Raw genomic sequence first — 27,986 nt, 5'->3', positions numbered from 1 at the left:
AGGTGGAAAGGGCTTCTTTTCTTCATAAATCCAGTAGCTTGACTTTATCTAGGAGTGCAAAGAGTCTAAGGAAAGGCATGTTGATGCTGCTGTTTTCTAACGATTTCCTCTTCCTGTTTATCCAGCTCTTATTACCCAACTTTCTTGGACGGCTGACCTATCAACAGGCCAGTAAACAGTATCGACCCCGCTCTATATGCAAGACATACAAGGTAAGGGATGGGATAGAGCTATAAAGACAACTAGGACATGAGGCTTTCCTAAGTAAGGAACACAGATGCATTTCTAAGTCTAAGGTAAATTTCAAAATAGCTAGAAGGGGGGCTTGAAATGTTCCCAACACATAGAAATGACAAATACTGGAGGTGACAGACACCCCAAATACCCTAACCTGATCATTATACAGTCTATGCATGTAACCAAATATCACATGTATCCCATAAATATGTACAAAAATCATTTATCAATAAAAAGCGAAAATAACAACAAAACAAAACAAAAAATGGTAATAAATGCCCCAATAGAGGTATAAGAAATGGTAATAAATGCCCCAATAGAGGTATAAGAAAAGTGTTTTGGGATGGTAATAAATGCCCCAATAGAGGTATAAGAAAAGTGTTTTGGGATGGTAATAAATGCCCCAATAGAGGTATAAGAAAAGTGTTTTGAGAACTCAAAGTGGGAGGTGTCCAAGGGGCTTGGGATGAGGGTGGTGAAAGTCTAAGAAAGCCGGCTAGAAGAAATCACAGACAGGCTGGGTCATTAAGGGTAAAAAGAAAGAATGGCATGTTCTCAGCTGTCTCTGACCTCAGACAGGGTCCCCGCTGGAGGAAGAAGAATGTGTTCTGTGTTATGGGGTGACTTGTATCCCCCCAAAATCTATAGGCAGAAGTCCTGACCCCCAGAACCTCAAATACAATTGCATTTGGAGACATGGTTTTTAAAGAGGTAATTAAGTAAAAATGAGGCCATTAGGGTGAGCCCTGATCCAACATGACTGGTGTTCTTACAAGAAGAGGAAATTTGGACACAGATGCTCACAGAAGGAAGACAAAGCGAAGACACAGGGAGGCAATGGCCAGCTACAAGTCAAGGAGAGAAGCCGAGAACAAATCCTTCCCTTGCATCACTCAAAAGGAACCAGCCCTGACAACATCTTGGTCTTGGACTTGTAGCCAACAGAACTGTGAGACAATACATTTCTGTTGTTCAAGCAGCCCAGTCTGCAGTACTTTGTTATGGCCACCCTAGCAAACTAGCACATTCTGAGGGCTTTCCCCCTGGCCCCGAGCACCTCCCACACTGGGAGCTGCTACCCAAGTTTCCAGAGGGAAGAGGACTGCCTCGCCCTCCTCCCTCCCCTGTCTGGTCTCAGTGTTCTTGTTGACGAGACCCTATCAGCATGCTGTGTGGCTCTCTGGGCTTGATTTTGGAGCCACACATATTCTTCTCCACGGGTCAGTAGGCTGCTCTGGAATGTGATCCTGGCAAGCCTTCCCTCCTCATCAGAGCCAAAAGGCCAAACTGCCACTATCTCCTGTTGTCTTAATGACTTTCTATTTTATCATCCCATCTGGGGCTTGTCTGCCTGCTAAAGTACCAGGGTCTCCTGCCCCGTTTTTCTACATCTTTGGAAGGAGGTAATGCCAGCAGCCCAATTTATTCAATTTATTAGTCCAACTATTCATTGAGCTTGAATATGGAAAGAGCACAGCTCTGTGATTTACAAAGTGGCTTAGGGCTGGCGTGCCCGCGTAGCTGGTTTGGGGGGAGAATTCTTATGAAACCAGACTCTAGTTAGAGGAACTGAAGCCATGAGCCACTTTAGAAAGGTAGCTCAGTTTTATGCACCAACTCACCTTATCCTGACAAACATTATCCTGACAAAACTGCTCAGAATATAAAAGTTAACACAGGAAAACAAAATGGGAGATCCCAATATTGCCAACAGGAGATTCTGTATCGGTCACTGGTTATCTCCAGTACCTTGCAATGAATGAGTATCCAAACACATCTTAAAGACCAGCCTTAGCCCACAGAGGAGAAGTGACCCACCCAGGGTCATTCAGCTTCTGAATCCAACCTCTTTCCACGACACAACGTTGTGTTTTGAGATTAAGAAACCAGAGACTTTGGACTTTATCCCAGCTCTGCAAATGGCTTGCTAGTTGATGTTGGGCAAATCAAATCATATCATATCCCTGGTTTCTTAGCTACATTATAAGTGCCCCTTCTTTGTGAAGACTTCCTCAACTCCCTTGGGCAGAATTCGTTGCCCCCAGGATGCTCAGTCCATGGCAGCCACGTGGTGATCTCTCCAAGAGGTGGCAACTCTCCTCCCTGCCATGCTTCCCATCCACACACTCCATTTCCTGTGGCTCCTCCAAGGATCCCCACCCCTAGTCGGGGGACAAAGCACCGCATTCCCCTGGCCACAGCGACAGCTTCGGGGGATCTATAATCACCTCTGGTCTTCAACGCCTCTTTGTCAGGGAAGGTAAAATTTCATGGTTAAAACCCAACTCCACTCGGGAAAAATGTCAACTTTGTTCTTCTGAAACCAAAGGATAGGAGGCCTCAGACATCAAGAGTTCTGAAAGTACCACTTTGGGGGTTGTGAGGAGCGCTCTACGCAAGCCTGTCAGAAAACTTTCATTCTCTTACCCATGTGGGCCATGGCTTGGTTGGAATTCTGACAGCCTTCCTTGAACCCAGAGAGTCCAATTCATCACCTGGGATTTTATGAAAATGATTCATGCAATGTGTACACAGAGTTAATAATGACCCTTAGGAAAGGATCAAGTGTACAAATGTTAAAGAAAAAGGTAGTAGTGGCCGGGCGCGGTGGCTCACGCCTGTAATCCTAGCTCTGGGAGGCCGAGGCGGGTGGATCGCTCGAGGTCAGGAGTTCGAGACCAGCCTGAGCAAGAGTGAGACCCCGTCTCTACTAAAAATAGAAAGAAATTATCTGGCCAACTAAAAAATATATATACAAAAAAATTAGCCGGGCATGGTGGCTCATGCCTGTAGTCCCAGCTACTAGGGAGGCTGAGGCAGTAGGATCGCTTAAGCCCAGGAGTTTGAGGTTGCTGTGAGCTAGGCTGATGCCACGGCACTCACTCTAGCCCGGGCAACAAAGTGACACTCTGTCTCAAAAAAAAAAAAAAAAAAAAAAAAGAAAAAGGTAGTAGACAAGAAGAGATCAGACCAAGTAGCTCCCAGAGTTCTATAAATGCTTGACTTTCTTTCTCCTCAGGTGTAGGATGATTACAAAGGGTCCTGACTGAGTTTCCAGCCCACAGTCAGCTGAGAAACACCAAGCAGCAGCCATGGGCCAGGCAGTAGGATACAGCAGGGAACAAAGTAACATTTCTCCCCTTCACAGCTAAGAGATGGGACAGACACTAAATCAGCAAATGCGTTAAGAGACAGTTATCAATCAGTGATTCTCAAAGTGTGGTCCCCAGGCCAGGAGCATCGGCATCCCATGGAATCCCAGAGCCTACCCCAGCCCTACTGAATCAGAGACTCGGCAGTGGGGCCCGGCAGTCTGTGTTTGAAGCCCTCCAGGTGATTTAATGCATGCTTAGATTGAGACAGAAAATGAAAAGGCTGTGATGGAGAGTAACTGTAGTGTTATTCAAGACAGGCGGTCAGGACAGGGCTCTTTAAGGAAATGCCATCTGAACTGAGCTGAAGGCTGAAAGAGGAGAACAGGCCAGCCACATGAAGAGCCAGAAGAGAGTTCCAGACAGAAGGAACAGAGAGTGCAAAGCCCTGGGGTGGGGAGGAGCCTGGTGTATTTGAGGAGGAGAAAGGAGCCAGCGTGGCCATGATCTTATTGGACAGGCAAGGGCTGAAGTCAGCAAGCCTACATGCTCGTCAGCCTGAACCACAGTGAGCGCTGAGATGCTGGGACAGTCACGGAGCCCCTCCAGATATTCTCTAAAATGCAGGGAACAATGTCATTGAGCCTGCCCTCCTCGCTGGGCAGTTGTGAAAAGTCAGGGAGTGAGTGGAGAGGCAAGCATTTGGGAAAGCAAGAGGCAGCGTTCCAGGGGGAATTACCACAATGAAGGGAGTCAACAAAGGATGTGACCACAGCATGCAGCCTCCCACAGTGAGGAGCCAACAGACTGCAGGCCAGTGCCACCTGGTCCCCAGCCACTGCCAGCTCTCTGGAGCTAAATGAGGTGGAGATGACGCTGGAAAAAGAATCTGTTTAGGAAGTCTGAGGTGGAGGACTTCCCGGAAATGTCTGACTGTGGAACTCTTAGGTTTCTACCTCATTGGTCAATCTGAGAGGACTCGGGGCTCTCTAAGGAGCTTGTGCCTTGCTTCAGCTGCTTGCAAACTCCTTCCAGGTGTTGTAAAGGCAGGGTCCTAGTTCTCACAGTACCAGGTCATGTGCTGTCATCACAGTCAGAGTCAATTTCATCCATCCACTGATGTCCCTTTCTAAGGGGGACTTGGCAAAGGGCTCATCTCTGCATTAAGCTCAAAGGAAGGCTTTGACCGGGACCCTGAGAACACGGAGGTGATATAGTTCTGAGGTGGCCTCGAGAGCTCAGACTACATTAAAATCACTGCCTCAAACGAAACACGAAACGTGTTAAAAGCTCCCAAAAGTCTTCAAAAGCTACCTGTTTCCAGAAGCTGCCCTTCACCCGGCTGCGTGGCATCGTCACATCCCGAGAGATCAAGGCTGGAGGGAGCCTAGGCGAGTATAGTCCGGCCCCTCTTGGACAGATGGGCAAATGGAGCCCCAGAAGGAGAAGGAGCTGGAGCACCACCACCCAAGGAGCTTGTCACAGTGCTAAGATTAGACCAGGACTCCAGTCAGCTGAGCCCTTAAATCAGAAGTCTCCTTTAAACAGATGGAAACGTACCACTCTCCCACTCAAACACCTGTGTTCACAGAATGAAGCCCAAGTCGACTGCATGGCATTCAAGGAACCCCCAGTCTAGTTCCAGCCAACCTTCTTAACCCCGTCTTAGCCACAGCCTGGGCCCACGCTGCAGCCACGCTGAGTATCACAGGGTATCACGGTGGGCAGGTGCCCTCATCAATAGTCCTCAATATGCAAGGAGCTCTTACCTCTATGTCTCTGCCCACACTCTTCCCTGACTCACAATGCCCTTCCCCATTTCCAACAGGAAAATCCTACTCGATCCTCCCAAGATTCATATCGATTCCCAGCGTGGAATCCACAGTCCCGTGAGCACTTGCACGGCAAATGGCATGTACTGCTCTCGCCAGTCACATCCTGTGCTGTGGCTCGTGGATAGATTCTGATTAGTTCTGCACATTGCCCCTCCCCAACCCCACACACCCTCTCAGCGGAGAGATTCTGAGGGCAGGGACAGGGTCTTGCTCATCTTCAGACCCCCTCCCAGCACTTGGCTGAATCAGTATCTGTTTAGTCAAATGGATGCACGGATGTGCAACACCTGTCCTTAGGGAAAGCTTCTGCAAGCACTCCAGCCAGAGCCAACAGAGTGCTTCATAGCTACTCGTGTTGCTGTCCCATTTTGTTGGGCTATAATTATTTACATATTGGGTTCCATATTTCCACCAACCCACCCAACTTCTGCCAAGAGACTGTGAACTGCCCAGGGCAGCAACAATGCCTGATTAATCTTTGTGTGCACCGCCCAGACCTCAACACACAAATGATACGTGAATGAATAAATTCCATCGGTGATAACAAAGGAACCTATCTGGACAACTGTACCTGAGATATAATCAATTTCTCTTTCTCATTTGAACCCTATTCATACAATTCACTGCCTGTAGCTTTACTGCTTGTTCAACAAATATTTATCAGGTGCTAGAAATACAATGGTGAGCAAGAGAGAAAGTTCTGTTGGGTGGAGAGATGTTAAATAAATAGTCACAAATGCCTATTTATCATAGTTATTGCGTATGCGCAGAGTACAAGGACAGGACGATGTGGTCACTCCCGCCTCCGCCCAGGCAGCCCTGCCCAACCATGCTTCATGTCAGCCACAGCGGCCCCGGCAGGGATGGCCACCCCTCACCAGCTCAGATGCAGAAAACAGATGGTTTGTCTTTTTCCCCTACGGGAATGAAGCAGAGTCAGGGTTTTTTGTCTTCGCATTGTTTCATATGATCTCCCTCAAATTCGTATCCCCCCTCCCACGGGAACTGTTAAAGATGCCAATTTCATACTGATTCCGGATGCAAAATCTGTCCTGTCTGACCTCATTGGTTCCTGGGGGACGTGTTAAGACCTGTGAAATATGTAGAGCTCATAAATCTACTCTGGCTGGGTTTCCACAAATGTTTCAGTCTGAAGGAAAATCAGAGAGCACTGACAGGACCCCAAGTATTACTGTTTCCCCGTCCCCAGCGCCTGGCTGCTGGCTGCCTGGGGCAGGCCCAGCACTGGCTGTCCCCGTCTCCCCTCTGGCCCGGCTCCGACAAGCTGGAGGGGAACGGAAGGTCAGGCCTTGACATCCAGTCTGATGTCTGCGGCCTCTGGAGGGAAGGAATCCTGTGAATGTCCTTTCCCTGCCAGCCCCCAAGGAGATGGCCCAGAGACCCCTCCTCAAGCATGCGCCTCTGTTTCCAAGACAAACAGGAGCCTCGGGGTGGTTGCTGGGCTCCAGGGGGTGCCAGTGACATGTAATGCAATTGAACGGCGCCCTCTGGAGTTGTGCAAGGAGCTGACTCTAGCTGGCGGTGGACCTCTGGGAGCCGGTCCCTCCCATGGCAGAAACAAAGCCCTGGCTTCAAGGTGTGAAGGGCACAGCCTCCCACAGTTTCGAAAGCACAGTGAAGGTAGGTTTCTCCGCAAGTTAATCTGACCTGAAGGTTCTTCGCAGCCATCTTTTCCCAGCAGCCCCTCAGCAACGCTGTATATTCAATTCCTTTCAACGCTCAGAGTGCCAGTGGTGCCCAGCGCCATGCTGGGTGTGGGGCAGACACGGTGGCCACGGCCCCGCCCACAGGGGTGCTCAAGGAACAAGGAGTTTCTCGGTCATCTTAGTCCCCTCTCAGCACCCAGCTCAGCAGGAGGGGTCGGTACAGGGTGAGCTTAAAATGAATCAGGAGAGACCCAGAGAGGCTGGCAGCCCAAGGGAGAGAACAAAGATACCCATGTTGCTCTTCGGCACTCCCAGAGGCCAAGAGAGCCCCAGAGAAAGGCTCAAAAGCTGCCTCTCTGGCCTGAGCAGGGTCAGAGTGGAGACAGCTGGGGAGAATTGTCAGTATGTGACCACAAACTGAAAGGAGATCCCTCTCCTTCTCCCTCCCCCTCAGTTCTCCCTCCCCCTCAGTTCTCCCTCCCCCTCAATTCTCTCTCCGCAAGGCCCCCCCCCACCACCCACGATAAGCAGCCAACAGGCACCTGCCACGGCTGGCCCTGCGACTGGGCAGGGGCGGCTGGGATGTGAAGCCAACAGAGCTGCTGCTCCATCAGATAAAGAGCTTGCAGGTACGGGAGGGAAGAGAGGGAATGATGGCGGCGACAGTTTAGGGGGTGCAGACCTCACTGTCAGACACACGACACATCCTTCACTAAGACCCAAAACAATCCCGCGGATAAGCATTATCCCGTCTTGTAGATGGGACACACCCAAAGGATTTAAAGCCAACACGGCGCCGTGACAAGTCTGTGTGAATCGTAAGTCCATGCTCTTTCCACTGCATCATGTGATCTCCCACTATTCACTGGCATAACAAATTGCTCACTCCTGGTCCATTGAGAAATAAAGATCTTTCTTTCCCTGACAGCTGATACTACAACTTGGGGCTATCAGTTATTTACATGAGGCTGTTGTTGGCAACATCCAATGTGATTCCTAATGTATTGTTTCAATCAGTTTTATTTTACTCAGGCATACACGCCCCATAAAACGAATGCCTTGCATGTGTATGGTGTGTTTACGTCTTCATTTCATTTAATCCATTCCTGATAGCACAAACAGCCCTCAGATTGCTCTGTTTCTTGCATTACAGCTGGGATGGGGGCAGGAGCAGCAGATGCCACGCAGACACCAGTCCTACAAGCAGATAGGAGCCAGGAAGAGCATCTACAGAATCTGCTCAGTTACGTACAGAACCTTTGTGAGTGATTCTGCTCTGGAGTTCACCAGTGATGGACTCCATCCACTTACATCAAAAGGATGTTCTAGAAGAAATCTATGTCTAGCCTTGACAATAAAAGAGACATGCCAATCACATTCCTCCATTTTAACACATTTAGAACCCTTGTACCTCTTTAAGAAGCATCCTAACATGCACCTCCCACAAATTTAAAAAACATATGGCTAAACAGTCTGCTCAGAACCCGCCCTGGCGTTTGAAGCTATTTGGAACCTTGCAGGTACCACACTGCATCTCTCCTCTGCAACACCTCTCGCTTTCAAACACAACCGGCTAATTCCAGAGTGGAATATAATTAAAAGAAACGTGACCAGACCAAGGAACATAAGATGAAAGCCAAGAAAAACTTGTAGGTCATTGAAAAAACTTCCATGCTAGGCACTGGGGAAGTGACCTACTACACAAAGGCACCAAGGGCTGGGCATGTCCCACCAGTGGGGCCCCACCCAGCACGAGAGGCCAGTCAGTGCACTGGACCTCACCACCGGCCGGTGCCGACTACCAAAGCCGGCCACAGCTGGGAGTGGGAGGAACTTCCTCGCATGTGGAAATCGGCGAGTCCCAACAGAAGGTGTCATCGAGCATGTGCGCTAGTTGAATCGCACAAGTAGAGAACGGCCACGTTACCTGAGCAACGCAGGTGTGAAACAGCTAACAGAAAATCCAGACGGTCTAGGCACAAAAATTATGTTCCCTAAATATCGGGAAGATTTAGGATAGTAAAACATCCTTGAGTTCGGAGCCTGAGAAATCATCTGGTCCAGGGAATTTAACCCTTTTTTGCGTGTGCCTTGAACCTGTTTTGCAGCCCACGGGCCCCCTTCTCAGAAAAATTCTTTTAACTGCATAAAATAAAACTCATAGGATTACAAAGGAAACCAATAATACTGACATACAGTGATCAAAAATTTTTTTAAATGTGTGATACGGTTATATATATATATATATATATATATATATATATATACACACACACACTTTATCAGTGCGTTAAAGAGCAAGATTAGGCAGCAGATATACTATCTTCTACAATTTTGAAGCGATAAGCATGAATGAGATTTCAAAATATTTCAAAACATTTCAAAATAACTGCCACAGCTGTAATGTGATATGTAAATACCTGATTCTCTTGTTGATACTGTCACAGGTACTTCTAATAGTCCTATAGCTTGTTGCCTACATAATGGTCAATAATGCTAAATTTCAGTTAGAAGTTATGGGGGAGGAAACATGAAATAGATCCCTTGATTTCCATCCATAGGCCCCAGATTAAGACCCCCTGATGTAATACAATCCCTTCTTTTTACAGATAATAAAACTTATACCAGAGAGGCCAAGTGACTTTCTAAATGTCACACAGCCAATAAGTAGTAAATCTGGGATGAAAATCCAGTTCTTACTGACATTTTCTCTGGTCCCTTTGCCACTACAGTATGATGCTTCCATTTAGGCTCTAAAATAATTTCTTTTCAGTTTTTGTTTTGTTTTTAAATAAAAGTAGTACATTCTTCTAACAAATGCAAGCAAAATGGGAATTACACTTAAAAATTAAGTTTCTACCTTTCTTTAAATGTAGTGTTGTCAAAAAAAATAGATGGACTAGGGTCTTGCTAATTGAACTGCGGTCTCTGGACCAGTGGCATTGTATCGCCTGGGAGCTTGTGAGAAAACGCAGAACCCCAGGGCCCAGTCCAAACCCCCCAAGTCAGAATCTGCATTTCCCAGGTAATTCCTGGGCATGTTAACTTCTGAGAAGAGCTATTCCGGATGACTTCCTGAAGTCCTTTCTCTGCTGAGGTCCCCTTAGAAGCACCAGTTCACCCCAATTCCTACTGCTGAAAAGTGGCAGGAATTCAACCCTCAACCCTCTAGAAGGTACATGCTATTAGATCTAATTCCCAGGGGAAATAATAAACAATAATAGAATAACAAGACTAGGGGTTTGGAGTAGGAGAAATCATAATGGGGAAAGATGAGATTTGAAATAATGAAAACAATGATAATAACTCCCTTATTAAGCCCTTACCACGAGCCAGCCTCCATGTTAGACAATTTACATGCATTATCTCACTTAATTCTCCAAATTCCCTATGGAGGTCTGTACCGTTATCCCTATTTACAGACGGAAACACTGAGGTTCAGAGAGGTTAAGCCACTTGCCCACCATCCCAGACAATGATAGGGAAAGACTTGAAGCAAGCTGGGAAACCTTGGCGCTGGGGGTCGCGTAACAAGCTTGCTGGGGCCGGTTCACAAGGACATCTGAGCAAACCCAACTGTGGAGCCCCTGCCTCCATCCTGGGCCCCACTGCCTCTCCAGGTCTGCCTGGCCCCGACGCTCTCAGCAGCTAAAGAACTGTGTGGCCTCAGCTTCATGCAGTTTCCTTCTGGTCTCAACCTGAGGACTGAGTTTCAAGTTACAGCCCAAGCCAGAGGCCTGAACAAAAAATAAGAAAAGTCTGCAGAAGTAGAGGCCACCCGGTCCTCCCTCATCTGTGCCAACCACAGCCGGCCACACTGAGGGCTGAGGTTTCGACGTGCTCGCAGCCTAGTCATATCCGCTCGCCACATTGGACTGACTTCCCGCAGTTTTGTTTCATGATTTAAATAAACCCAGGCTTTGCTGGCATCTCCAAGCAGATTCCGAGTGAAGCCTCAGCAAGACTTAGCCGTCTGGAGGCCTGAAAGGTAGGTGTGTCCTGAGCACAATTTTAGGTCATTTGAAAGGTGTTAAAGAATTAGGCCTTCAGTACATCTTCGGACTCCAGATCTTTCCATGGGTTGTCATCCCAAGACCTTCGCAGCCTCCTCCACAATCCCTCCCAATTAACGTTTACTGTGTGACACTCCATGCAGACACAGGGCAAGGTGTATTTAGATGTGATCTGTGAGACAGGCATTGAGGAAACCAAACCCCACGTCTCACAGGTAAAAAGTGGCCAAACCAAGGTGAGAACCAAAGGCCTGACTTCCAAGTTACAGCCCCCTCCGCTCCAGAAGCCTTCCCATCTCTGCCTTCTCTTCGTACCATCTCAGGAGCTTATCAGAGGCCGCCTTGAATTTCAGCGGCTGTGTTCTGTCTCATCTGCCTTCTTTGACCACACGCTCTAGAGAGAGCCCCGTGGCTGTGCCCAAACCCCGTGTCCTCCTCCGTGCCTAGGCCAGCGCCTGGCACCAATGAGTGCTCTGTAAACATCACTTAACTAAATATTGGCTGGCTTTCAGGAAAAATAACTCAAGAGCAAGCCTCAGGCCAACACCATCCATCTTCCAAAAGGATCCATATGTGTTGCTCTCTGCCTGCTTGGGCACTCTGATTAAACAAAAATACCCTGGGCCAGAAGAAAGAATAAAGATATTGCTTGTAATTGTCACAAATGGTCAGAAGAATTCCTGCAGTCTCTGGAGTAGCGAGGCTCTAACTAAAGACTGCTTTCTCAGCCGCAAAACATTTCACGAACATTAGTTACTGGTGGAGCCCCTAAATTTGCCACCGAGCCAAGTTGGTTAGCAAAGCCAGAATTTGGAATGCTCTGGGTGGCCAGAGCAATGACAAGTTGAGCCCCAGAGGGGATGAGCATGAAGAGACAAGTGGCAGCCGCATTCAGGGACCGGGTCTCAGAAGCAGCAGGCCACGAGAGGAAGGTTCCTGAACACAGGCCCACATCGTACGTGGGCCTTGGCCATTCACCCTGAGCCTTCAGCACACACCATCCTTAACCCCAACCATCCTTCTTGGGGATGTATGTTTGGCCAGCCCAGAACTCTGTGTGTGTGTGTGTGTTTGTGTGTGAGAGAGAGAGAGAGAGAGAGAGAGAGAGAGAGAGAGAGAGAGAGAGAGAGAGCGAGCGCCTGTCTGGGTCTTGGTGGTGGTGTTCCGGATGAGTGAGACTCCCTCGAGCAGCCCTTCCCTCCTTGCCAGTTAACCGTGTCTGTCTGGTTTCCCTCCCCTGAGAATCTGGTCACCAGATCTCCCAAGGGTCTGGGATCTGGGTGACACACTCCAACCAGCCATGAGTCCCATCGTCCTCTCGGAGGTTGCCCTGGAGCTGAACACCCTCATGCCAAGATGAATGACACAAAACTTGCTTGGCTCAGGGGCTGTAATTCTTGGATCACTCTTCATCCTGTCTGCAAACAATGTCCCAACTGATCCAGCTTTATATGTAGGGGCTTGTGGACCCAAACCTAAGGTCACACTTTGTTCCAGATGGAGTAGGGTCTTGTCACCTCCAAAGTGGAACCCAAAACAGAGAAGTCAAGAAGGAAGCTCAGAGGTGCTGGGGCCCCACATGCTGAGCCGGGCTTCCTTAGAAGTGGGTCCAAAGCACAGAAAGAGTAAACCACAGGGAAAGGGGGTACCCATTTGCTTCCTCAAGGCAGATTTTCTTATACTTTAGGAGAAGAAACCAAGGTGCGGAGAGGGCAAGAGATCCAGGATGCTACCTACAAAGTTGTTTGCCAAAAAAATGAAATCTGAATTGAATCAAGTCTCTAGATCAACTAGCAATTTACAGAAAATTATAGTGGAGGAAGGAGTAAGTTAAAGACCACCACAGAATGCAATCAGCCAAATCCCAAACACAGGAAATTCTGCAGGACAAAGAACTCAGCCTCTTCAACAGATAAGCAGCAACAAAACAATAAAGACCAAGAGACATTTAAGAGACTTGTCAACCAAAGCAATTTGTAGACCTTGTTTTATTAAATCTGATTCGAGCAAACCAACAGAAAAAAGGCTGTCTAGATAGTTCCACATGCTCATCCCCTTTGGGGCTCAACTTGTCATCGCTCTGGGTGGACGTTCCAAGTTCTGGTTTTGCTAAACAACTTGGCTCGGTGGCAAATTTAGGGGCTCCACCAGTAACTATTTGTGAAGTGTTTTGTGGCTAAGAAAGCAGCCTTTTGCTAGAGCCATGTTAGTCCAGAAACTGCAGCAATTCTGACCATTTGTGCAATTGCAAGGCATTCATGAGACAACCAGGGAAATTTGAGCACTATCTGGATATTTAATGATAAAAAGGGATTAATGTTGACTTTTGTAGGTTTATTAATGGTAATGTGGTTGGGGGGGGCATGTTTTTGAAATTTTTGTAAAGAATCTTTATCTCTTAGAGATAATTCTGAAATATTTAAGGATGAAATTACATGATGTCTGGGATTTGCTTTAAATTAATGCACTGAGTGGAGGGTAAAAAAGGAAGGAGATCATGACTGTGCCAATAATGACAAAAACTGGGTGGTAAGGAGCTAAGTGTCCATTGTGGTCTTTCTACTTTTATCTGGGTTCAAAATTTTACAGAACAGAAACTTTCATTTAAAAAAGAGAGAGAGAGAGAGAAAGAGAGAAAGAGAAGGATCTTGTTTTTAATCCTGACTCCCATACTGACTCTCTGAAGTCCCTGGACAAACCTTTACCTGGCTGAGCCTCAGTTTCCTTATCTGGAGCCTGAACAGTTCGAATCCTGGTTTGGCCCCTCACTGGCTCTGTGACCTTAGCCAAGTTTCTGAGCTTCTCTGTGCTTCAACTTCCTCGTGGGTGCAGCAGGAATCATAATATTAGCAGCTCCACTTCAGAGGGTTGTTATGAGGATTAAGTGCATTAATTCGTGTAACGATCCCGGCACAACAAGCACTAGCCAAGTGTTTGATATTATTACTGCTGCTGCTGTCACTGTTGTTTATTACTTCTTATTTTGATGAGGAAGGGGATGAGACTCCTTTGGAGATGTCATCACCTCTCCTAGAACGCTAAAGTTTCAGAAATGTTTCCCGCTTCTCCCTGACACACACACCGCTCATAGGATGTTTCCGCCACAGGATCAGAGCCGGGCTCCAGAAGACACCCCCGTTCTCCTTCTCTGGGCAGTGACACCTCCAGACTCATCTCCTTGTCTTCTCCACAATTTCCCCCTCTGGTTTCCTTCCCCCTCCTCTGCCGCCGTGCTTTGCTGCCCTTCCGCCTGTTCCCAGGCCCACCGCTCTCCCCTCCCGTTCCTGGAAGGAACAGTGGGTAGCAGGAGCCTCCCTTCCCCGTCCCTTCTCTCCCCGCCTCCCATGCCACCTCTTACAAAGCCCAGAGAGACCTCATCGAGGGCCTGTTTGAAAGTCCTCTGTAAACCAGGAAACCATGGGGTGGAGGGAAGGGAAGTCAGCAAGAACTGGGGACGTATGAATGCATAATGCTGCACTTTTTGGAAACGGATGGGCCCGCTGCCAGTCCTCACTGGGGTTCCTAGATTGTATTCTTCTTACAAAAGGGCCATTATGAAGGCTCCGCACCTCCCGTGTGACAGGTTCAGAGCCATAAACGGCATGACGTCAGAGGGACTGGGGATGAATAGGTTTCCCAGCCATGTCCTCATTGTCAGGGGCACTGGGACCCCAGAAAGCGGTCTGGGGGAGGGAGGGAGACACTCGGAGAGCCCCGCAGCACTTCCCAGCTGCTCTGCAAAGGGGCCAGTGGGACTGCCCAAGACATCAGCGAGAGCTGCCTACATCATAGCCACCAAGGCCCCCTCCCCAAAACCTGGAGTGCCTCGAAAGTGTCATTACACCCTCTTCCTCACCTCAGGATGTGCACGTGTAGGGCTGGTCACTCAGCTTGTCCCCTGGAAGAGCAGCAGCACCCATGCCCCACTGCACTTCTCTATTTCTGCATTTTCTTTTAGGATCATTTCTTTTCTACCAGATGGGAGAGGTCATGTCATGTAGTTAGGAAATCGTGGACAGGATAGTAATCAGGGGAGCTGGACTCACATCCTACCTCTGTGATAACCAACTGGTTGGAATTAACATTACCCTTTCTATAAAATGAAGAGGTTGAAGTTAAATATTGGCAAAAAGTCCCTTCCAGTTACAGTGGTCTACTGTTCTGTTGCTTGTTTTGAGGAAGTATGTTCCCATCTTCCCTACCAAAGCTGGTGGAGGGCATGGCTCGATTGGATCCACCCTCCTTCCCTTCACACCCTCATCTGTATTCGAGGTAAACATCAACCAGCTCCCTCTTCCCCCCATCTCTCTCTCTCTTTTTTTCTCTCTCTCTCTTTCTCATTCACACACACATACACACCCCCCACACCCTTTGAGGCCAGTAAGAATGCAGAAGCTTGGGTTCAGGTGTATCCAATTTTCCCTTATAGCTCTGAAGCACACTTGTTTGCATATTTTTTACATGTGTTCCAATGGAAATGCATACGTATTCTCATGAGCATGTAGAAGATAGGCTGGGCACAGTGGCTCACTCATGTACTCCTAGCACTCTGCATGGCCGAGGTGGGAAGATCGCTTGAGCTCAGGAGTTCGAGACCAGCCTGAGCAAGAGTGAGACCCTGTCTCTACTAAAAATAGAAAAAATTAGCCAGTCGTGATGGCACACACCTATAGTCCCAGCTACTTGGGAGGCTGAAGCAGGAGGATCGCTTGAGCCCAAGAGTTTGAGGTTGCTGTGAGCTAGGCTGACGCCACAGCACTCTAGCCCAGGCAACAGAGTGAAACTCTGTCTCAAAAAAAAAAAATAGAAGGCAGTGTAGGCCGGGCGCGGTGGCTCACACCTGTAATCCTAGTACTCTGGGAGGCCGAGGCAGATGGATCGCTCGAGGTCAGGAGTTCGAGACCAGCCTGAGCAAGAGCGAGACCCCATCTCTACTAAAAATAGAAAGAAATTATTTGGCCAACTAAAAATATATAGACAAAAAATTAGCCGGGCATGGTGGCGCATGCCTGTATCCCAGCTACTCAGGAGGCTGAGGCAGAAGGATTGCTTGAGCCCAGGAGTTTGAGGTTGCTGTGAGCTAGGCTGACGCCACGGCACTCACTCTAGCCTGGGCAACAGAGTGAGACTCTGTCTCAAAAAAAAAAAAAAAAAGAAGGCAGTGTAATATAACCAGCACAGCCTCTCTTAGAGTTGGTTACAGCTCAACACTCCAGAGCCCTGAAATGGAACCAGCAAAAATCTCATTATGTAGACTAACGGTCTCCAAAACTTTTGGGGTGTAGGAAGGAAATATTAGAACTTCAATTCATTTTTATTTTGATCACATCATTTTAAATTTCCTATTTCTTACATGACCTCTATGCTCCCCAAACCATTAGTATGACAGGGTATGTATGTAATTTATAAATATCCATATAATGGAGGTCCAGGCTCAAAAAGTTTTGTGGATGGGGTGTACAAGCAAAAAAGGTTGGAGCCTTTAGACCATCTGCCAAAGCTGGAGACACTTACAAGGTTTTGGTGTGACCACAGCCAAAGGGACCAGGGAGGATCCCGGGTAACTCTCCTCCAAGGCCACACTGGCCGACAGAACCCAAAGCTCTCTAGGACACTGTCACACCCCTTGCCAGCCCCTTGGTGGCTCATGGTGTCCCACGTCTGCTTCCTCCCAGTTCTACCCTTGCTGTGCGTGCCTATCAGACAGGCTCCTTTTGGCCAAAGGAACATTAGTTCCCAACCAAGTAATCTGCTTTCTTTCCAGAACAGCTGGCCTTGGCCCGCAAGGCTTCGTCTATTGCAGGTGCATACGTTCCTTTCAAGGGCAAGGGGTGTTGAATACAGAGCTCGGGCCCTTTCTAGGTTTTCTCTCTGGGATTCACTTACTAAGTCTGCCCAGATGCATTCATTATTGAATTGAGAATGTATGAGCTTGTTTTCATATCTATAGATGAGAGAGAGTGAGAGAGAGAGACAGGGTGAGAGAGGCAAATAAAATAAAGAAAAAAACAAATTGGCTTTCTGGAGAACTGTGGCTGAAACAGCAAACTAACCTCCCTAGGTAGGCAAGGACCCAGAGATGCAGGTTGCTAGGAGTGAAACGAGAGTGAGTCATTGTTTTACTGGTGCACTGACTAGTGGCTAACAACCCATTTGGGGTGGACATGCTGGATTCAGACAAGGCCTTCACCAAGCACGAGGGGAGGAGCAAAAGGCTGGGGCACTCACCCACACACTGGTTGTTTTCATCCATCTGGTATCCAAAGCGGCATATGAGAGGCCTTGAGATCGTGGGGTAGTTTGGAGCTGACAGCGGTGGAGCAGCTGCTGGGTATGGACCTGAGTAGGCGTTCGAATAAGGGTTCGAGTAGGGCCCTCGATACACTGGGTTTGTTCGGGGGATGCATAAATACCCGCCATTTTGGTTAACACACATCATGTCTCCTCGGCAGGCCTCGGGGATGGTCCGGCACTCGTCGATATCTGCAAGGGCCAAGAAAGGACGAGCATTAGTGGCCCCCACGCGCATTGTGCACGGTGCATATTTAAGCAGAGCTTTGCACCAGGAGTGGCATGAAGGACCCCCAAACACACTTCACCAGCATCTGCTCTCAAACACCTAGACAGTCCCCGGCTCATGGCGGGCAGGTACTCCCAATGTTGGCTGAACCGAATCAAAGTGACCAGTGTCACCCAAACATCAGCCTTTCAAATACCACCATCACGGAATTGACCATATCCACAAAAACCTTGCTGTGGTCTGAATGCCCCCTTCAAAACTCATGTTGAAACTTAATCCCCAATGTGGCAGTGTTGAGGGGTAGAACCTTTAGGAGGTGATTACGTCGTAAGGCCTTTGCCCTCATGAATGGATTAATCCAGTCATGGATTAATGGGTTAATGGGTTATCACGGGAGTGGGGCTGGTGGCTTTACAAGAATAGGAAGAGAGATCTGAGCTAGCGTGCTCGGCCCCCTCGCCCTGCGCTGCCCTGCGCCACCTCCAGACTCTGCAGAGGCCCCCCAGCAAGAAGGCCCTCACCAGATGCCACCCCTTGATCTGGGTCTTCTCAGCCTCTGTAACTGTATGAAATAAATTTCTTTTCTTTATAAATTACCCAGTTTCAGGTATTCTGTTATAAGCAACAGAAAATGAACTAATACAAACCCATACTATCATTCACTTAATACTTTCCTTTAAATGAACCCACATTTGAAACCCAAGTAAGTATATTTTTTTAATCTCACATGACTACAGCAAATGAAAAACAGTCTCAATTAGCATAAATAAAAACAATAAAAATAAATATATAACTATTAAAATAAAGAGTGTTTATCTGTGGGTATACCCTCTAAAAACATGTCAGGTACTCTTACATGCACATACTACACTCTGAGCTAGGATAGGCCTAAGATCATTCCCATTTCTATTCCAAATAACAGGTAGGCAGGGTAGAAAGAGTCCCTTGCATCGAGCAAGACAAGGTTTGGGCAAGAGCGAGTTACTTGCTAAGAAAGCAGAGTCTTATTTTAAAGTCAGCTCACACTGTGCAGCCAGCAGGGCCCATTTCCAGCCTGGCTGGTGCTGAGCCTGTTAAGCCTGGAGGGGCGGGCCGGCTCTCTAGCAAGTCAGCCTTGCTAGGGTGGGCACAGGGGAGGCCTGAACTCTGGCCCTGGTGAGGAGCAGACCCGATTCCGTATACCGGGCCCTCTGACCAGCCTTGGCGTCTGCTCTCCGCGGGACTCAGGCTGGGGAAGAGACGCCTGCATCCTGACAGCCAACCCCCACCTCATCTGACAAACTCGGGAAAGGGGAACGTTGAGGCTCTGAATGCAACAGCCTGTGCTCTAGCTTGAAGCCTGAAATTGTCATTAAAACCGGTGAGCCAGAAAAGAAGGCTGTTGCCTCTCTCTGTTCCTTGGCACAACTTCAAATCAAAGAGCCTTACTTTAAATCAGAGTGGAGTTAAATTTCCAGATTTCCCAGGGCAAGGCTTTATTTTTTGCCACTTGTCGTTTTTCAAGCCATCTATGTCCCTGCTGGTGCGTAGCTGATGTGAGCTCAGGGAAGACTAAAGATTTGGCCTAAATCAGATATACTTTAAAAGCTAGGCCGGGCACGGTGGTTCATGCCTGTAATCCTATCACTCTGGGAGGCCAAGGTGGGAGGATTGCTTGAGGTCAGGAGTTTGAGACCAGCCTGAGCAAGAGCAAGACCCCGTCTCTACTAAAAAAAAAGAAAAAATTAGCTGGGCAACTAAAAATAGAGAAAATTAGCCAAGCATGGTGGTGCGTGCCTGTAGTCCCTGCTACTCGGGAGGCTGAGGCAGGAGGATTGCTTGAGCCCTGGAGTTTGAGGTTGCTGTGAGCTAGCCTGATGCCATGACACCCTAGCCTGGGTGACAGAGCAAGACTCTGTCTCAAAAAAAAAAAAAAAAAAACAGAGAAAGAAAAGAAAGAAAGAAAGAAAGAAAAAGAAAGAAAGAAAGAAAGAAAGAAAGAAAGAAAGAAAGAAAGAAAGAAAGAAAGAAAGAAAGAAGAAAAGAAAAGAAAAGAAAAGAAAAGAAAAGAAAAGAAAAGAAAAGAAAAGAAAAGAAAAAAGAAAAGAAAAGAAAGAAAAGAAAAGGAAAAGAAAAGGAAAGAAAAGAAAAGAACAAACTGGGGGCAAGTGATGCTGTCTCATTCTTTTCATATACCGTGTGCTCCACCCACGACACACTGTTCTATACCCTGAACATCCTGTCCACCCTGGTCTTCGCTCGTGCTGTTCTTTCTACCCAGAATGTCATTTCTCAGGATCTTACTTATTCTTCAACACCCAAGTCAAATGTGACCCCCATTGACAATTTCTTTACTGACCCTGGACATCAGATACCATTCTCTCCTCTTCTTTTGCAGGGCTTTTACCTCCACGTGGCAATTACTTTATTCCAACATGCTGTCTCAAAGCTCGTGTCTAAGTCCATCTTTCCCACTGCATGGTGTGCTAAGAGAATGACCACCCCCAACAAATGTCGTCTTCCTAATCCTCATACCTGCAGATATGTTAGGGTACACGGCAAAGGGGAATTACAGTAGCAGCTGGAATTAAAGTTGCTAATCAGCTGACCCCGAGACAGGGAGATTATCCAGGATTATCTGGGGGTAGACCCAATGTATTCACATGAGTCCTTAAAAGTAGAAGAAGAGGCTGAAGGACTGATCAGAGAGATGCTACAACAGAAAAAGAAGAGATTCAGAGCATGAAAAGCACTTGACTGGCTGTTCTGGCTTTGAGGATGGAGCAAGGGGCCATTGCCAAGGAAGAAGGGCAGGACTAGAAGTTGGGAATGGTGCTGGGCTGGCAGCCAGCAAGGAAATGGGAACTTCAGTGCCACAACCACAAGAAACTGAGTTCTGCCAACAACCCCCATGAGCAAGGAAACAGAGCCTCCCCTAGAGCCTCCAGAAAGGAACATGGCCCTGACGACACCTTGATTTTCTTCTGGGAGAGACACATGTTGGACTTCCGACCTACAGAACTGGGAGATAACTTGTGTGTAAGCCACCACGTTTGTGGTGATTTGTGACAGCAGCGTAGGAAACTAGCACAGACTGAAAGCTGCTTGCAAACAGAGACCAATTCTTTGACTCCTCACAGAGCTTAGCCCAGGGCCGGGCACAAAGAAGCGATAGATCAAAGTGCATCATTGGCTTCAATCATTTCACATCCCTGTGTCCTCCCACGGGCAAGGCTAACAAAGATTTGACGACACTGAACAACAGCCAGGAAAGAAATGGCCCTGCAATGGGGCCGAACGCCCCCACCCAGAGAAGGACCTTTAGTGGCTCATACCTAAGCACTGTCCTGACTGGCGATCCAGGTCAAAGCCATTAGTGCACTGTGCCTGCAGGGAAGGAGAGAGAAGAAACAGGCACGGTCATTTCACTTCTTTTTTACGATAAAAGTATATAGCTGCATTGCAGAAAGTTGAGGAAATGGAATAAAGAAAAAAGGCATCCATAATACCAATATGTGCATTATAACCCCTATTCATTCTTTTTAAAATTTTTCTTATAATTATTTTACACTCAGCATCCCTTGTTAAACTCCCTGCACCATTGCTTCATAACCCCCAGTTTTAGCAGATGGTTATCAGGCTTAATGCTCCAGTTATGAAAAGCAATAATAATCATCATCATCATATCTGACGTGCCCAGTGCAGCCTGCCCTGTGTTCATCTCCTTTCTGGGACTGGATGGTGCTTTTAAGGGCAGTGACGCTTTCTTTGGGTGTTATGTAACCTCTCCTTTAAAGCACCCAGTATAGGTTCTTTGTCCCCATGAAATCTTCTACCTGATTCTGACGTCTGCACATTAAATAAAAGCTACATAGCAGATGCAGTCAGTTTTCTAAGAAAAATAGAATTGGGGAAATTCCTCCATTTCAACCACACCAAGACAATTACACAAAGATGCTTCCAGAAAGAGAGAGATCTTGACAATCCCAGAGGTTTGTAGGTTTTATGACAACCTGAGCTACAACTTTATGCACTTTAAAAAAATGTCTTGGGGGTAGACAATCGGTGGGCTCTTCCAGAAGATCCTGCAGCCTGACATCTTATAGGAATAAGCCCAGGAGGTGTGTTTTTGGCTGTTCCCTACGGCTTCAGTGGTTGGGCTTCCCTGAGCTGTGGGTTGATTTGTGGAGATGATGGATTTGGCCTGCACTCCCAGGCGAGGGCCTCAGGACAAAGGAAACGGAGCAGAGGAGCCAGGAGGCTTGCCAGAAAGTTCCATAGACCAGGAGACCTGAGTTCCAGCCTAGGCTCTCCAACTAAGTGTTGGCATGGGTTCAACTCTGCTGGACTGTCTGGCTTCGAATTCTCACTCTAGCCCCTGCTTGCTGTACAACTTTTCCATGCCTCAGTTTCCCCATCTATAAAATCGGGGTGATAATATGTACTTAATTCTAAGTGGTTGTAAGGACTATGTATGTTAATACAGATCAAGTGCCTAAAGTACAGTAAACAGACCTTGTAATTAACCACTGGGTCTACACGTCTCTGTCTGTACACCACGAGGCTGGGTTAGAAGACTTCAAGGTCCCTCCGAGGTCTAAAATGCTTTATTACTCTTCCCAAGATCCTTCTTATCCCCAGTGGCCTAAATATGTTTCAAAATTCTTAACATGAAGGGAGAAAATACTCCCCTGCCCACAGCCCTCAGCCCTGCTCAGAGGTGGGGCTTCTCTCACTCCCTCCCTGAGCCAGAGACACAAACAGGCCGCTCGGAGCTCTCAGGAGGGATGTGCTCACGCTGCTCAAGGGCTGACGCCGTGGGTCCCCCTGTCGCTGTACAAAGTCCGGGTGCTGCAGGCTTCTCCCAGACCCCTGCCCTGAGCCTAACCTCACGCGGCCCTTCATGGGAGGGGTCTCACTCAGCCCAGGTTTGTGGCTCAATTACTCAACACTGCATGTCGCGTTTTTTGGGCATCTGACTTCCTCGCCCATCCCCTCCAGGAGGGGATGTGTATACAGAGACACACACAGGCCCCTGGGGGCCACACACAGGCATCCCAGGGGAACTATCGCCCAGAAACACTACCACACATTTTACTTTTTAACACTGAAGATAAATGGGGGCCCTCTGTAGGACACACATGCAGTATGGTCTGCTTAAAAGAGTCTTGGATGGGGCATCAGAACACTGAGACCTGCCCCACTTCTGCCACTTGTAAATTACGACTCTTGGGCTGAGTCTCAACTTCTCCCAGCCTCAGGTGTGTCCTCTGTACAATGAAGGACTCGTATTAGGTGAACCGTACGGCCCCTCCCACCTCCACAAGCCTAGGATTCTAAAATGCATGGCTAGACGTCCTCACCCTGGTTTTTAATACACCTCTAGATAATCAAAAAAATAAAAATCTTACCTGTGCATTCCCAGGACTTGGAAGACAGAGAGCCAGGATGGTAACAGTGAGTATCCTGTGGGGGTGAGAAGTTGAATATAAATGCCCAAGATACGTTCAGGTCTGGGGGGCACATGGCACTCCCGCTGCCCGTGCGTTTATAACGGTGACTTCATCACGTGCTTGTGTGGGGCAGGGTGTGCTCCCGAGAGGACAAGGGGATTCCAGACACCCCGACCACCCCAAACAGAGCCATGCCTCTTCCACTTGCTCCATATATTGGGATAATGTGTTAGATCACACTTTTTAATAAAAGGTTTTGCTGCTTCAAAGAAAAAAGAAAGGTGTAAAACCCGCCACTGTCATATTAACCAATTATTTGGTCTTTCCTCCTTACATGAGATTTGCCTGAGTTTTGGATGTCTTTATGCTGAAATGATTACAGAGCGAATAAGCCAGCAGGCCCTCAAATGATGAAAGGAAAAGAAAGTGGGAACATGAAGCACTTTGAGTGGCACGGAAGAAAAAATGTGTCACGGAAGTCACTTAGCCCATCAGAAAACCTCCCACCAGTGGACGGGCTGGGGAACTGCCACCAGCAGGCCCTGACGGAGGAGAGGACCCAGGCGACCTGCACAACCCAGAGCAAAGGAAACAGCAGGAAAACTTAGGAGGAGGAGCCAAGAAACCAGGGGCCAGGACGGCTCTGCCACTCACAAGCCACTAACCCTCTCTGAGCCTGTCCTTCGGCCCTTCATCACCCACAGGCTTTATCCAGTAAAATCATGGTCAACAGTACACTTCAGAAATACAAACTCGGCTGGGCACTGTTGCTCACACCTTCAACCCTAGCACTTTGGGAGGCCCAGGTGGGAGGATCACTTGAGGCTGGGAGGTCTCAATCAGCCTGGGCAACATAGCGAAACCCCACGTCTCTACAAAAAAATAGAAAAATTAGCCACTTGTGGCGGCACATGCCTGCAGTCCCAGCTACTCAGGAGGCTGAGGCAGGAGGATCCTTTCAGTCCAGGAGTTCAAGGTTACAGTAAGCTATAATGATGCCACCGTACTCCAGCCTGGGGGAAAGAGTGAGACCTTGTCTCAAAAAAAATCCAAACTCTATACTACTTCACACCCATTAGGATGGCTATTTAAAAAAACAAACAAACAAAAAACAAACAAAAAATAATAAGTGCTTGAGTGCTGGGGAGAATGGAGAAATTGGGACCCTTGTGCACTGTTGGTGGGAATGTAAAAATGGTATAGCCTTTATAGAAAATAGGATGACAGCTCCCAAAACATTAAACATAGAATTACCACATGATCCAACAATTCTACTTCTAGGTATATGCCTCAAAGAATTGAAAACAGGGACTTGTACACCCATGTTTAGAGCAGCATTATTTACAACAGTCTAAAGGTGGATACAATCCAAATGCCCATCAATCCTCTATGGCCATACCACCCTGAATGTGCCCGATCGCATCTGATCTCGGAAGCTAAGCAGGGTCAGGCCTGGTTAGTACTTGAATGGGAGACCACATGTCCATCAGTGGATGAGTGTATAAACAACATATGGTGTAAACGTACAAGGGAATATTATTCAGCCTTAAAAAGGAAGGAATTTTGACACATGCTACAGTGTGGATGAACCCTGGGGACATTATACTAAGTGAAATAAGCCACTCACAAAGAAAGACAAATAGTATATAGAGTCCACTTATATGAGGTCCCTAGAGTTGTCAAAATTATAGAGACAGAAAGTAGAATGGTGGTTGCTAGGGGGAGGGTGAAATGGGGAATTGTTTAATGGCTGCACAGATTCAGCTGTGGGAGACAAAAAAAGTGATCTTGGAGATTGGTTACACAGCAATGTGAATGTATTTAACATACTAAACTGGACACTCAGATATGGTTAAGGTGGAAAAAAAAATGCAAAAATCTATGCAAATGCAGAGCTTTATTTAGTGCTATTATTCAGTTCTGCAGCGTTTTAACCAAGCAACTACTGCTTGCAGGCGTGGATACCAGGCAGAAGAGCCGCAAAACTACGAAACAGTCGCTACCCAGAGACCTGGTTGGGGAGCTGCACGAGTCAATAATGTCTGTATACTTTGGCAAGGGCACTGAGAGATCTAGCCATTGAGTGCTATAGCAGGAAGGCTGGAAGTAGGAACAGGAAAGGAAGACTTCCTGGAGGAGGTGATTTTGAAGGACCTGTGGACCAAGGGACCTGGCTGGATTCAGTGGCCTGTTACTGCCAACATGCACTGCCACATTATAATCCCTCCCTTTATAGAATGTTTGATAGATTACAAAGTTCACTGACATCCAGGACACATGACTCATCCGATTCAGCAACCCAGGGTATTAGAGGGCCTGGAGTTAAGGTGACATCCAGAGAGGTTAGAGCCCTAACGTGGTGCTAGGGGATGCAAGCCCCTTTCCTTCTAGTCCTCAATCCAAAGAATAAAGACCCTGAGCGTCCACAAGTTTTCATTTCATCTAAGTGCCTGTGTGAGCCAGGTTCTAGAACATTGGAGACAGCTCTGACCTTATAAAGTGCAGAGCCAAATCCCAGGGCTTTTTGATATTTGCAACGGCCAGATTTATATCTGGAAGGAATGAAAGAACAATAACAAATTTATTTTCCAGTCTGTATATTATGAATTTCAATGTTTTCCTGTTTCTTCACATGAAGTTTCCTTTCAGTTGGTTATAAAACCCTGTCTCGTTTATGTTGGAGACAGAACAGGCTGACTGCAATGCAGTGGACTTGAAGAGCTAGTGGAAAAGGCGTGCTAACCCCATTTCTCCCTCTACACCCCGCTCTCCCATTCCCTCTGGCTGGCGGCAGCCCGGATGGGTCTTGCCTCAAGCCCAGCCTCCTAGAAGAGCTGGGTCCAGGGTGCCAAACAGGTTCCAGGTTAATAGAGCGGGTTTTCCTAAAATGAAATAATACCCAAGCACTGTTGCTCTCACAGCATCACAAATAGCTGCACTTTGTCATGAAAAACCCTAAAAAACTCCAAAACTGAACTGACTGCAGGAATATTGGGGGAGGAGGGTTGGTGCTCCTGGGGACTTTCTAAAGCAGGTGGGTTCACCCACTTGGTGCACCAGCCCAAGATGCATGGAAAGCAGAAGAGACCAAGCAATATCAGGACTGTCTGACAGAGAAGTGCTGGTCCCAGTGCAGGATGACACTGTCATGGCTCAGTTTTCAGCATGTGTGTGCGTACACACACAGACACACATGCACAGTTAATTTGTTTAAAGCAGCTATGCTTTCAAGAGTTGACTGAATAAAAACTGTGCAGATGTCACCTACATAAAGTTCTTCAAGGTTTAACGATCGCTCGACTGGAATTGCAATTTCCTTAAAGGATAGCAAAACGTTTGCTTACATGTATCTGCGTCTGCAGTCCCCGCTTCTCATTGGCTTGAAACTTCTGGGTCCCATGCCCTTTGTGAATCCCACACAGACATAGAGCAAGTCCAGCCCTGCGATGTTCAGCGAGCCCGTTTGCTTGTCCAACAGCCCACGCAGCAGAATAACTGCTAGGAATTGCTAGTGAACTAGCAATTGTTCTCCCAAATTTAAAAATACATCAAAAAAATTTTTAAACGGCACACGAAGTTGCTGCCCTTTCCGAAAGAAAAAAAAAAAAAAGAGGAATGAAGCGCTGAGATTTTTGCAGCCCTCTCTCAGATGCTGCCTTCCGAAACTTAGAAAATACCCACTCCCAAAAGAAGGCTCGAGATAGAAATTACAGCGGCGCAGCTTTTTGTAATTAACTATGTGATTGCATCACTAGCTAATGCCTTTTCCAATATCCTGACACAGCCTGAATCCCAGCCATAGCCATTTTCCGCCCATCGGATTTTTCCGGAGGTTTCCGGACCCCGGAGAAAGCAAGCCCGCGCCCGGAGCCCACCTCTTGAATCCTGGCATGTCCGAGACGCGCGAGGCGAGAAGCGACGCAAAGACCAGCTCGCGGGCAGGGCCGGGCGGGGTCCTGCGCTCCGGCCTCCTCGGGCCCCGGGCCGCGGCGATTCTGTCCCGGACGGGCCGGCGAGTCGCGGAGAGGACACGGGGACAGCGCCTGGGTCCTCCGAGCCACTGCAGAGCCCACGGAGCGAGCACCTGGTTCTGCTTAGCCCTCTTCAGTAATTCAGCATTAAACCAATTGGAGGAGGAATGTTAAAAATGAACACTTCATTTTCTAAGTATGTTAAACAATGCAAATGGGGCCTCAGTCTGGACACAGCTGGTTCAGATTACAGCGCTCACCAACTGGCGAGACGCCTCACAACAATCTCGGGGCGCCTGCCAGGCCCAGTGCTCGCGCTGGGAGGGGAGCCCTGCTCGGCCGCGCTCGGCTGCGGGGCCGGGGGCGGCGCGCGGACCCCGACGGCCACCGGGGAGGGCGGGGCCGGCCGCGTGGCCGCGGGGGAGGGGCGCTCGCGGCGCGGGCGTGGCGCGGGACCGGCGAGGACGTGGTCGCCTCCGGGAGGAAGGTGACTCGAACTCACGACAAGCGCAGCTACGGGGATCGGGCGTCGGGGGGACCTGGGCAAGCGGCGGGGGACGCCTGATCTTCCCGAAGCCGGGGTGGGGACGAGGGGGAGGGTGGGACCCGGGACGCTAACCGGAGCCCTGAGCTTGTGCAATGCAAACCTCGGTGCCGACGCTGCTCTCCTTCCCCCTTCTCCGGACTCTCCCCCGCGTTTCCTTGCTTGCGTGAAAAAGCGTCCCTTGGCTCGAAAGTGATGTTAGCAAGTGAAAAGCTGGTTTGAAAAGACAAAGAGACGGTTTGGGAAACTAGAGCGGTGGCGAAAACGCTCGAGCGCGATGCTGAGCCCTTGACACCCATTGGGGACTCCGCGCTATGTGGCTTGGCCGCGGGCCGCGCGCTCCCTGCCCACCTGCTTTCCGCCGTCGGAACAGCGCGGATGCGGGCCCTGCCTCCTCCCCACCGCGCCAGGCGGCAGAAAGTATCATCTCCTTTTTGCTGGAGGTGGAGACAAGAGAGGTTAGGTGACTTCCCCGTGGTCACACAGCCATTCATTGATACACGCTGAGTCTCTACAGCCTACATTTCCAGCCTTTCCAAAGGGCATTTTTTGGGTAAGTGGAATCCTACTTTGAATATACATGACGCTAAAAGAGAACAGCAGAATGTCAACGGTTATTGAAGCTGAGTGTCCATTATACTATTTTATTTACTCTGTGTTGGCAATTTCCCATAA

The 27,986-nt window shown here is 48.2% G+C and overlaps 1 protein-coding gene across 2 annotated transcripts in view; it reads right to left on the bottom strand.

Moving 5' to 3' along the window:
- The window catches only part of FBLN5 (fibulin 5), a 75,449-nt gene extending 48,324 nt beyond the window's left edge, over positions 1–27,125 (bottom strand). Inside the window, exons 1-4 of one of the 2 annotated variants that reach the window (XM_045561957.1) lie at positions 26,672–27,125; positions 22,755–22,809; positions 20,679–20,730; positions 17,073–17,327 (exon numbers count right to left, since the gene is read on the bottom strand). In XM_045561957.1, coding sequence (XP_045417913.1) covers positions 17,073–17,327; positions 20,679–20,730; positions 22,755–22,809; positions 26,672–26,688 — 379 coding nt within the window. In that variant the 5' untranslated portion in view covers positions 26,689–27,125. Of the gene's footprint in view, positions 1–17,072; positions 17,328–20,678; positions 20,731–22,754; positions 22,810–26,140; positions 26,382–26,671 lie in introns of those variants that run through there. The other variant, XM_045561956.1, reaches the window with a different exon arrangement.
- Positions 27,126–27,986: the final 861 nt, after the last annotated feature.

The sequence above is a fragment of the Lemur catta genome, chromosome 1 (assembly GCF_020740605.2).
Source record: "Lemur catta isolate mLemCat1 chromosome 1, mLemCat1.pri, whole genome shotgun sequence".
NCBI classification, from domain to species: domain Eukaryota; kingdom Metazoa; phylum Chordata; class Mammalia; order Primates; family Lemuridae; genus Lemur; species Lemur catta.
Note: the sequence above shows the minus strand (reverse complement) of the source record. Positions and strands in the feature narration are given on the sequence as shown.